At 37.0% G+C, this 12,206-nt stretch overlaps 1 protein-coding gene across 1 annotated transcript in view; it reads left to right on the plus strand.

Annotated features, from left to right (window-relative positions):
- The window catches only part of adgrb3 (adhesion G protein-coupled receptor B3), a 108,401-nt gene that overhangs the window by 40,050 nt on the left and 56,145 nt on the right, over positions 1-12,206 (plus strand). The window contains exons 2-3 of the mRNA XM_070915556.1: positions 3,642-3,752; positions 6,302-6,463. Coding sequence (XP_070771657.1) covers positions 3,642-3,752; positions 6,302-6,463 — 273 coding nt within the window. The remainder of the gene's footprint in view (positions 1-3,641; positions 3,753-6,301; positions 6,464-12,206) is intronic.

Consider the following 12,206-nt stretch of genomic DNA (forward strand, 5'->3'; position numbering starts at 1 on the left):
GAAAATATCTAGCAAGTACAAGTATATATTTGACCAGCAGTCCCGCTTCTCCATGTACACTGTATCTTTATAAAGAGACAACCATTTTATTCTAGCATGATGCTGCATGATTTTATCCATTTATTATAATCCATAATTTACTGGATATAAACTAATTGAGATCTACTTGTAAGAACTATTTGCGAAAGTACAGACTGTTGGAGATTATTTCGATTTTTAAATATTTGCTGGGACAAGCTGCTAGGCTTTGACCTTGTGTAAAAAGGTGTTGCCTGTTGTGGAAGGAAAAGTGGTTATTGGTGATCTATCTGCCAAGGTCATCTCAGTAATTCAGCTCCAGCTATTTTAGACAAATGCATTGAATCCTCCACAATGATGTTGGGTATTTCAGAGTATTTCAAAACAATACTGCTATTCCTCTATTTTGTCAATCCTGGTAAATGTACTGGTCATTATAACACCTGTCAAAATGTAATCTTTAATTGTTAGGCCCACAGTGCATGCTTTGTCAGTGATGCATGCCTTTGTTGTTGAATGGTTGATGGATATCAATAATAACTATTCTCTTTAGTCCTGACCGAAGGAAAGACACCTCATAAATCTTTAGCATAACTAGTTAAAAAGTTCTGAATACTGGCCAAAACTTAAACGAAAATGATGCTGTCTCAAACAGAGGAAATGTTGCAGAAGTAATGACACACTAAATGCATCATCTGTGCTTTCTGCTTTGTAATATACAGTGAAGATACATTGTTTTGGGCTGCTTTGACAAATGACAAACAGCCTGCCCCTCCAGTTATTAAAATTCTGGTTTGTCTCTCATGTTTACTGTTATATAGCCACAGGCTTGAATACAATCCTAGTAGTTCAATTAAACCGTTTACTGCTTATTTCTCAGAACTTTTCTGGTGTCATGTTTCGACATCCTGCTCTTTCCCATTCTACCTCAGGCTCTCTGAAACACAACGGTAGAATTAACATCTTGGCTTTGTGGCATCAAGAGACTCTGGTCTCATACACTTAAAACTGAGACTTCTAATGCATTAAATGAACCAGTTCTCATTTGTGTACCAACAGGATGAGCTTCTTTTTTTTAAAGCTTCCTGTCCAGACTGATGTAAATATAATGACTCAAACATCAGTCATGAAACGATGAATCCATGATGATGAAACACTTCTATTTAGAGATATGTGCAGTTTGGTTCATACCGTGCGTGCTCTGTATTCACTGACTGTTTGTCAGTCTCTTACTCTGACATTTTATAATCTCTTTCGTGTTGCAGTGCTGTTGTATTGTTCATCATGAGCTGGTGAGAGCTAGATTAGATTAGGTGTGACTAACTCAAGGGCTAATATCACTACTTAACAGGCTGAGCTGATCAATGTTTTGCAGAGGAAAATTATTTTTAAAAGTATGACAGAGTTATGATCAATAATTTCTGAAGCCGGTCATGTTGATTAGTATGTAAAATGGACAGTATAGAATATAACAATATATGTCCTCCTTGATACAGGAACTGACCGGTTTCTTTATATTTATGTTGCTTCTAAATAAATAAGTAAGTAAATAATAGAACAGAAAGCTAGGTAGGAACAGTAAGTAAATAATAGAACAGAAAGCTAGGTAGGAACAGTAAACAGTATACTAATATTAACAGATTTTAATTGATTCTGTTGCCTCTTGTACTAGCTAACACGGTTGTTATGTTACGGAATACAGGACAATAGTGTGTCTATAATGATATATACATATTTTCAACTCTATTTTGTGTTTTAACATTGGATGTTATTGAAAAGTAAAAGCATTAAAAGAAGCCAAGTCATTTTGTAAGTATTGTCTACATCCATCCAGCCCCACTGAGCCAAGTGGCATGAAAGTGCCACTGTACTCTGTCTCATAGCTTTTAGTGTTTAGTTACGTTTGTATAAATTCATTCAAAAGCAGTGCGCCCTTTTCGTGTGATTTCCCGCAAAGTAGCACACATTCAGGCTGACTAAATCAGACAGCCCTTTTATTCTGCTAAATGGGGAATTGGTTCATGATCCAAGACACCACAGGGTAGAGCGTGAAACACAGTAAAGAGTTAACATGTCAAAGTATCTACAATAGTTAGCCTTACATGATTGAATGTTAGATCAACTGCCCGCTGTTTGTCCAACCATCAGTGTACCTGCACATTCTTTGTCGGGCACAGAGTTCACACTGTGCTTTCTGCTTAATTTGAGCGAAACAGATGTGGACGCGATCAAATCAGACTGAAAGACCTTTGAACATGCTTCTGAAGCTCTTTACTTTGTGCAGTCATGGTTCTGAAGATCCCAATCAGCATCAAAAGGCTGCGATGTTTGTTTTCTACCTGGCGGCTTTCCCTCCTTTCATTATACCCTCTTAATATTCAAATTTTTTGATGCAAACAGTTTTCCTGATGCAATACTGGGATGCTTTTATTTGGTCTTGATTCATTTATTTATTTTTCTTAATCCAATCATGGAACATGTTTGTTGATATGATTTGGTTAATGCCAACAGTCTGATGCGTTGATCAGACAACAATCTTTTTTTTGTAGTCAAGTGATTTACCGTGTGATTAGTCATAAAATCTTAGCTTTCAGTGGGAACATGATCAGATGAGATGACAGATTTCCTCCTCTAAGCCTCACAGTGAGGGAGGTCAGTCTTTCTATGCTCATAGTTTGCTGTAGGGAACACAGGAAACTGAGGCCATAAACTATATTAGAAGTGATGATTTACACATCTTCCCTATCAATGGCTGATGCATTGTATTGTCTAATGTACTAACATAAGCTATGTGTGAATTTGTTGTTGATGCATCACCTGCATTACCTATTTGCAAATGATATAATCACCTCATTAGGACCACACTGCCAAAAGTAATGCTCGTTTTTCATTAAAACCAGGGTTCAAAAGCAATTTGCATGAGCTATTTAAGTAAGTCAAATAGATGTTGTTTTAGGGTCGGATTTACTTAAGACAGCTGATGCAAATTCTTAACTAAACGCAATATTTTTAGCATCACTTTTCTCAGTGTGGCGTCAGAACATTGTGCTCATCGTCTCTTTGCCCCTTTATGGGAAACAAAGAGGGCATGCATTGTAATGAATACAGCTCAGAATACATTTGTCTACTTTTACAAAGGCTCACAATATTTTAGACTGGGTAAACCAAAAAGATGATAAACCTTTGAGGAAACTGTGGATCAATAGCATGTTATGTCCATGACCCCCTCCTCTGTGGCTTTCTGATGGCTTACACATTTTTACTTTCATTTTCTTTTCTTTTCTTTTCTGGGTGTACAGGAGGGTGGGGGGGGGGGCTGGACTGATGAAGTCTTAGAGTCCTAAAACAAAAAACAACGATGTGAGTTTATTTGCATGTTTGCTATGTGTCTACGCTGTGCTTTCAAGCTCAATTAATACTTCCAACTCACCCTTATAAATTCGTTGCATTGTTCTATGCCCTAGAGTAAAGGACAAATTAAATACAAACTTGTGTGGTCTTTGTTTCTAGCCATGTACTGCAGTTGCTTCGAACATCCTGAAAAACAGTATGTAATAAGCTTTTGTTCTCAGAAAATCATGTTTAAGTCTAGCTTTCATATGAACCTCTATTTTGTCCCATAGAATATGGAATGATCGGAGAGCATACTGTAAAAAGTCAGCGGCCAAGATCAGTTCATGACACAAAGGCCCTGCAGGAGCAAGCTGAATCTGCTAAATTTATGGCACAAACTGGTAATACAATAGTTATGTTTCTTTACTTTATTTTGTTAACTAAACTTAATTTCATCATGCATGCTCTCTCTCTTGTACTGCACCTTTTAAGTGGAAATGTTTTGCATTATTATTTTTTCCAACTCATTCTCTATTGCTACATATGAACTAGGAAGATAAATTTCCCATTTCTCTGAGTATTTACTTTGAATATAGAGCATAATTGGGTTTTGTGGGTCTGTTTGTTTTATTGTCACATAGTGAGTTGGCAAGTGGATTACTCATGCAGTATATTCATAGAACATTAATTAAACAGCAGTTTAAAACTAAGGCCTAAATGTAGTTAATCATTTCCTCCAAGGCATGATAAATTAAATGTCATTCGATGAAAAACCCACCCCTTCAGCCAAATATGAAACACATACTTGGCAAAAGTTAAACTGATAGATGCTGCCCTTAGAGATAAAATGAAGCTTTGTGGTTTAATCAAGTGTAGCATCCAATAAATTAAAAACTGAAATGATCTATATTCATAATGACTTGTACAACTTACCACCTTAGCATTTTTAATAAAATTAGAATGTATTGAAATAAGTGACAGCAATATTAAAGCAAAAACCTTGCTTTCATTCTTTTGGCTTTGTTCGATCTAGAAAACATTTTATTTTCAGCGGGTGGGTTTAGATATAGCTGCTATTGAGATTTTTTTATTCTTTGTTTTGATTTTTGGGAAATGTTTTAATTTTTTCATGTGTTGTTCCATTTAAATTGCTGTCATTGTTTAAAAACTCCTTTCATTACCATTTTCATTTGCGACACATTATACACATATCCCGGTACTAACATATACTCATTAACACTTCTCCATTTTACACTTGCTGTAGGTATGTCGTTTCCCTGTCGAGTCGCATCGCTGTGCTTTTCTGTTTCTCATTCTCACACAATTTACTCTCCCTGTACTGCCTCATTTAACAAATTGATCCACCTTTCAGTCTATTTTATGATCTGCAAAATTAAGGGCAGGGTTTAGATCCCTATTTGGCTGAATCTATGTGTCCTTGACATGCTGAGAAACTACTTTAAAGCATGTTGTGCTTAAAATTCTAATAAGATTTGATGACTTCCAATGACATAAATGTATTCAGAGCTGCAATCGAAAGTATTCCTCTTTGTATTAAATTATTTCTGCAATGCATAAAGCCTCAAAGAAAATGACTACTTCACCTGAGGGTTTAACATAATCAAACATCAATTATTTGATGACTACTCTGATGTAGGAATTTGATTGTCCAGTCACTTGTCACCAAATAATTTATAATTTTTTCATTCAGGCTACCATGGCTTTGGAAATCACCCCACTGCCTCATCATAATATACAGCTTTATTTTAGCATTTCATGGCTTTCTGATATTTAACGCTTTTTGGACCATGAAGATTGAAAGGCTCAATGTTGTATCTTATTATTGTTCTTTTTAATTCAACTCAAAAGAGATCTTGAGACAAATGTAACAGCTATGATCCTTATTCTTACTAATCCGCTACCAAATGCTATAGAAGATTATTTAATGGCAATATTCTGCATGCAGAATTAAACTATTCAAAGTCTACTTACCAAAACCTCAATATAGTTGCAAAGGCCTGGACAATGAGAATCCATTCTCATTGTGGCTTATATATCACCTGTTATGTTTCCTTCTGGGCACTCACAATTTCAATTTTAATATATTTAAAACAGTCTGCTTTGAGCCACATTCGCACACATGAAAACGACTGTGATATGCTGAATAAAATCAGCTAACTTTCTAATTTTCCTCCACTCCTGGGAGTTAACAGGCTAAGATGGATTTGAAAAATATTTGAAACCATCGTCTAAAACACAGAATTTGCTCGACTGTTGTCAAGGAAACTAGATAGTTTGCTGCAGTGCAAGGGAATTCATATCTCAGACCTCTTTCTGAACTAACACCCATTCAATTCCATTTTATTTTCTCAGATGTTGTCTTTATTGCATGTCACCATGTCCTTATGAAATTTTGTTTGTTTATGGTGATGTTCTCAGTTTGTTTAAACACATTATTGGGTTTCATTGAAATGCATGAATTATTTTTTAAAGATGAAGTGAAACAGTTAGATGTAACCCTATTGTCTACTGTTCATTGTTTTAATCATAGGTATGCCCTCTCTGTGATCTTTGCATAAATGCACATTGAAATTTGTTGTAAAAAAAAAGGCTGACTCATTTACACATCTTTCCTACACTATAAAGGTCATTATTAATGCAACTACTCTCGCTGATTGCAGACACAAAACACTTTATTGTGCTGTATACAAATGAAATCACTAGTCAGAGGAATCAAGCAGCCAATTCAGCATTCATCAAAGATCACATAAAGGTAGTATAGACTGTACAATAGTGTTTCTGTAAATCTTAAAGACCCCACTTCACCCACACGTGACTCATGTTGGCCCCTCCCCATTTTACTAAACCCTGCCCACCTTGCCCCGCCCCGTCAGCCCTGCCACAGGACCATATTGCTGCATTTAACTAGTGTCACCCTTCTCCCACACAGGTGAATCAGGTGCAGAGGAGTGGTCCCAGTGGAGCTCATGCTCTGTAACATGCGGTCAAGGGTCGCAGGTGCGAACAAGAACATGTGTCTCACCATACGGAACACACTGCAGCGGCCCTTTAAGAGAATCAAGGGTTTGCAATAACACTGCCCCTTGTCCAGGTAGTGTTAGCCGCAGATTCTTGAATATTAATGTTTTGCTCTTTTGTTGTTTGTAGGAGGAAATGTGTTGTTGTGTTTTAACAAACTTTTCAATGTGTCTATTTAAGAATGTATTATTATTGCAGGTATTATTATTATAATTAATCTAATGCTTTCTTTCTTGTTGTTATTTTGTGAAAGTGGGTCTTCTTTTTCATTATCACTTTTGTGTTTTTCATTTCATGTAACTGTAAGGCAATTCATCAGCATTGAAATGGTTTAATGACATGTGGTTCTGCATGGAGCTTGGGGAGCAGTAGATACTGATATGTTGTCAGCTTCGTTTCCTTGAAGGTCAGCCGTGCATTTTAAAATAGCTTGGCAGCGTTTCTTCAAACACACTGCGAGGCATTTCTTCCTCAACACATGATGGCAGGTCAGATGAGTCACTGGTAGTCAGGTATCAGCATCACATGCCTTTGTGACTGGTGATTGCAACGCGCTAATGTTTCTCTGTATGCATCTGGTAGGACAGCGTGTCGTTCTAAACATGTCATCATTATACCATTTTTTGGATTGTTTACAAAGACAAATATGTTGATTTAGTAATGAGATTCTGAACTCATGTTTAGTCAAGATAGTTGATGGCTCTGTTAAAGTGTAATGCTTCTGAGACTGCATCACAAACTCTTAAGTAATTATAGCTGATCAAAAATACTGCGAGCTGCATCTTCTGACATTCTGATTTATGATGTACTGTATTTTATTTTTAGATGTGGCATGTGTAAGCAGGAAGTTGGCACTTTTCTCTTACTGTGCGTGGACACTAGAAAGAAAATGAGTCATTTCTACAGTTGCCTAAATACCAGTCTTGGTGTGACTCCTCTGTGGCCATTAATATTTTGCTCAGACAGCAATAGCAAAAGCTTCTATTTCTCAAGAAAAAAAAGCTACACAGCCCAATTCCAGGTATGTGCATTAATTTGCATGAAGAATAATTATTAATTCAGAACCAGAACTTACCGAGCTGCCCATGTGAATTCATTATTGTCCTTGATTTATCTCAAGACCTGCAGACTTTAGGCGCCTTTCTTTATAATGCAGAAACACTTATCACCAAATAACTGGGCCATAAAAGTCTGGGACAACTTTAAAGCAATTTTGACTTTTATTTAAGAGTAAGGCTGTGTTAGAACTTTTCCTTTTTAGAGAAAAGAGTTGATGAGAGCAAGCCTTTTTAACTTTTAAACTGTCACTATTCTTAATGTATTGCTTTGTGAGTTTTTAGTCAGACCATATCAAATGCACTGTAGTCCTGCAGTGTTGTTAAATTGCATTGCCTGTAATTTCTGAAAGGTGATAGTTCTGCTCTTCACTTACTTATATTAAAAACCTAGCACTGGGATCATACAATTTGTTGAGTCATCCTCAAAAGATGCCGTTGATATAGCACTTAACTTGCATAGTTACAGTAGCAAACTGGTACAAAAAAAATCCCACCTGGCATGGTGCCACATGAAACACAGGCTATCTAATATTCTGTAAGGCAGACAGATCGATTTGCTTTCTTCAAACTGTCTGTAGTATGCCAAGTTGCAACAATACCTCCAAAATAGAGGAAAATTTAAATGCTTAAATCAAAGACACATCACTTCCAGTCTAAAAGGAACCTCTCCTTATAGTCGGCATCACTGAAAACATCAACATCATCTGTGAACAGCAGTTCAGGCGCGGCAGGCTCAAGCACCATGTTAGAAATTCTGGGGGTAAAAACAAGTTGTGATGCCACTCATTCAACACAATGCATCTGCCAAAATAAAATAACACCTTTTCAACCCAACCAACAGTACCCGTGGCTATTTATTTTTCACTTTTTTCTTTTGAATTCTGGTGCAGTTATTCTGCAGTCTATAGGAATTCTGTTAAAATATGACATTTCTACAGAGCTAGTACAGGAATTACACCCAGAGCCAGAACATTCAGAGCCAATAAAGAATTATTTCTTATATGGTAGCACAGACTACAGTGTGATGACATCAGTATTGTTCTGTTTGAAGAGGGAGTTGATATTAACTATCTCAATTTATCAACCTAACACTCCTGTCCTCAGTAAAACACTGCACACTTACATAAAATGGGTAGCCTAACTTTATTTTATATGTGTTAATAACACATATTTCACAATGTGTGGTTTGGTTGGGGTGGGGATACAGGGTTGTGCTACACTTTCAGATTGACTAATTAAGGCATCAGTCAATTTTCCATGCCTGCCAGGATAAGGAGATTAATTATTGTCTGTTTACCACTACAGATGAATATAGTTTATTACTCCATGCCACTGAACCCCACTGACATCAAAAACTGTCAAAAACACATAAAAAAGCCATACCTTTAAATGTTACTTGTTCCTTTATTTCAATGACAACGGCTAGCATAGACGATTGTTCTCAGCTTGTAAAGCTCACAAAACGATGTAAACAACAAAGCACCTCCCCGAGCATGCGCAGACACATCTGTCCGACACTCCTCCTATTCTACAGGACACTAATGTAGCCGCGGGTTTCTTTCAGAATAAACTACGCTAGCAGTGCTCATTGCAGTGAGTTTATGTCACCCAAGTGCAAAGGTATGTCTCTTGTATATGTTTTTAATGGGTTTCGGGCGACAGTGGAGGAACTATCTACTTCAGGCTGTGGCTGCCTGCAGCATCAATGTGTTTGTTGAGGTCTTGTCATGACAGCAATTAATCATGTCGCATATCACTCAAAGGCAAAATAGCTTGATCTCGCAACAACACTTAATACATATAATTCAGAATATCGCCAATATATATGCTGTACAAATATTGATGTGCCTCAAAATGAATGAAGTTTCTATTTTAGCTTAGCTACTAATAAGCTAGTATGTTTGGTTGGTATGAAGCATGTTGTATGTTTAGCATCACCACCAGAAGAAAGCAGCAGTAATTATTACAATAAACAGAGGAAAAACTGGACAACAGCCTCCATGGAAACAAAGCATATGCAAACAAAATAAATAAATATATATTCATCAGCAGCAACACTCTGGAAGGTTCTCTTTAAAAATATTACATTATTGCCAGCTTAATCATGAAGACAATGCCCACAGTAATTTATTTAAAAAAAGAAGTTTTAGTGCTTTCACTTTGGCGCAAAGCAAAACTCACAACCATGCCAGAAACGTACCATTGATAACCAGTGCACACAAAGGCAAATAAAAAATTGAAGTCACGATCTTAAGAGCATACATTTTCTGTTGAGATTGTAATGTAAAACATTAAATGTTGACTGTGAGCCTGTCACACCTTAAAAGTTACTTAAAAGTTACTTATTGAAAACAAGAGCAAAAGAAAACCAATCAGATCCTAGTTTCACTGTATGGGATTTTTAATGTGAATCTACAAGGACTCTGAAACCTCTTCTGGTTACTGTATGTTAGAGGCAAACCTACTGTAATGCAAAATAATTTCCAGGGGCCATTTATCATTCCATTGTATTGTGCAAATGTTAGAGCCAAGTGCAGTATTGCACACAACAGTCTTGAATTGCAACTTTCTGATTAGTACTGTAGATTTGATTGTGTATTTAGTGGAAACTAAGCTCTGTGGCAAAAAAGCAATGGCACTCAAAACAATAAATACTGTATGTTAAATACAGTTTTGCACCAAGAGGCAGGCTAAAAAGTTAAAAAGGTAAAACCTCACTGGAATGTTATGAGAAGGCCAACCAAATCCCAGTTTACCACAAATGAATGAAAACATTCTTGGCAAATGCTTTTGCTTTGTCCACCATCTTGTGCTGGTCCAAGAATTTCACCTCTAGCAGCACAATGCAATTGCTCATCGCCGTCCCTGTAAATCATGGCCACAGTTCAGAGAAAACACACACAAAGAAGCAGAATCCTATTCCATCACTGCTAGCTATGGTGACAGCCTGCTTTGAACTTGAAATTTTCAAAGTAAATGCTTTGGCCACCACGGGACACTTAGCTAGGAGCATCAAAGCAGCGCCTAGAGGCAGGGGCTGGGACAGACGGCAACTCGCCTCATGGCGGACCGTCGGCTTGATCCCAAGATCCAACTACTCTACAACTGATCCTGAGATCCAAGTATTGTACTGCAGGAACTTTAAGCCTCTGCACAAGCTGTGGATAGTGACCCCTCTGAACCATAATTTCCCTGTGGACTAAGTAGTCAGACATACATTTCCCAGGTCTTAAATCCCATTTGCAATCAACAGATGATAAAAAGCCACCAGATATGTCATATCCCCCTCCAATCTCCCACTAATTCTGCCCTTTATTTTGTGCCTCAACATAGGCATGGCCGCCATCAGCCTCTTATTCCTATTGCAGTTCCGTGTGTGCCATTGTAGCTGATAAGAAGGATTTTGCAGCTATAATGTGTTTTATCCATGGCATATATCCTTAGCAGACACATACTTCTGGTACTAAAAAATAACTCCAGTGTGATTTGGGTTTGATACAATTTCTATCTCCTTAAGATTCACTTTGGCGCCTCCAATTCTTTCAGTAAATTCACTTTATCTCTGGGATCAAGAAGCCAGCAGCTTGCTTCAGAAACTAATATGAGAGGTTAAACTTTGAAAGAAGTATGTTGATCATTTCATTTCACTGTGTACATTTAGGAACACTGCAAGTGCCAAGGCAAGGTAGTGTCAGGCTCTCAGATTTACACATTTCCCTCTCCAAAGTAAAACTTTGCGCCAATAGCAAATATTCTCTGCAGTTCTATGAAGACTCACCATCTGTCAACCAGAATCCGGTTAAACTTACACACAAACCAAGATGCAAGAGGGATAATGCCCATTGCCAGCTACTGTTTGACATTAAATGGAAAAAACAATTATAGTTTAAAAGTTGCACTTTTGTCAGGGAATGTCTTATGACAAGCATTTATTTCAAAATATGTATTTTTATAAGCAAATTCCAAATGTATCAATAGCAGTATATTTTAGTGATAAATGTGCTGCAGTGTTGTTTAATAGAAAGGGAAATGCAGGAAATGATTAGAAACTCAAAGCATGCCAAAGTTATCCTTTTGAATAAAACGTTTTTGAAATTTGTTTTTATCCAGAGATCAATGCTTTTAAAATTGGATGTCTCCCAGTTCTTGTTTTTAATATATTTTACTAATTTAGTTTTGAATATTTTGATTGAACATTTGTAGTGGCAGTATACGTCCCAAATCGCAAAAATCACAATATGCCACATGAGATTTAGAATTACTTTTAATTAAGAAAATGACTAGCTTTTGAAACATTTTAGCTTGAATTGCTCAGGCTTATACACCTGATGAGTAAACACCATATGAACTCCCTTTTTGATAAATGTCCTTTTGGATTTGGGCTGTCTGGCCTGATATTTAGTCTGAATGGCCATTTCATTACCTCCACCAAAACATAAATGTGGGCAGGTAGTCAGAGGTCTGGAGCCACGTTACTGGGCTGTCTGCTTTGTGTATGACCATGAGTAGTGTGTTGGTGTAACAACAGATTTGTAGAACCATTATCAGCCCACATTAACCTGACGCTCCACTGCTATTAGATCCCCAGTCAAGCAAGAAGCCTCAACAAACTGTTTAACACTGCAGACCTGCTACCCCTCACCCTCACCTTGAAAGTCAGGATTCTTGTTGTTGCTATTCTGTATGTTGAAACTGTCATATGAAAGATTGACATTCTCATATTTTGTACCTTTACTACTGTGTGAAGCATTGTCAGTA

The sequence above is a fragment of the Enoplosus armatus genome, chromosome 12, assembly GCF_043641665.1.
Source record: "Enoplosus armatus isolate fEnoArm2 chromosome 12, fEnoArm2.hap1, whole genome shotgun sequence".
Lineage (NCBI taxonomy): Eukaryota > Metazoa > Chordata > Actinopteri > Centrarchiformes > Enoplosidae > Enoplosus > Enoplosus armatus.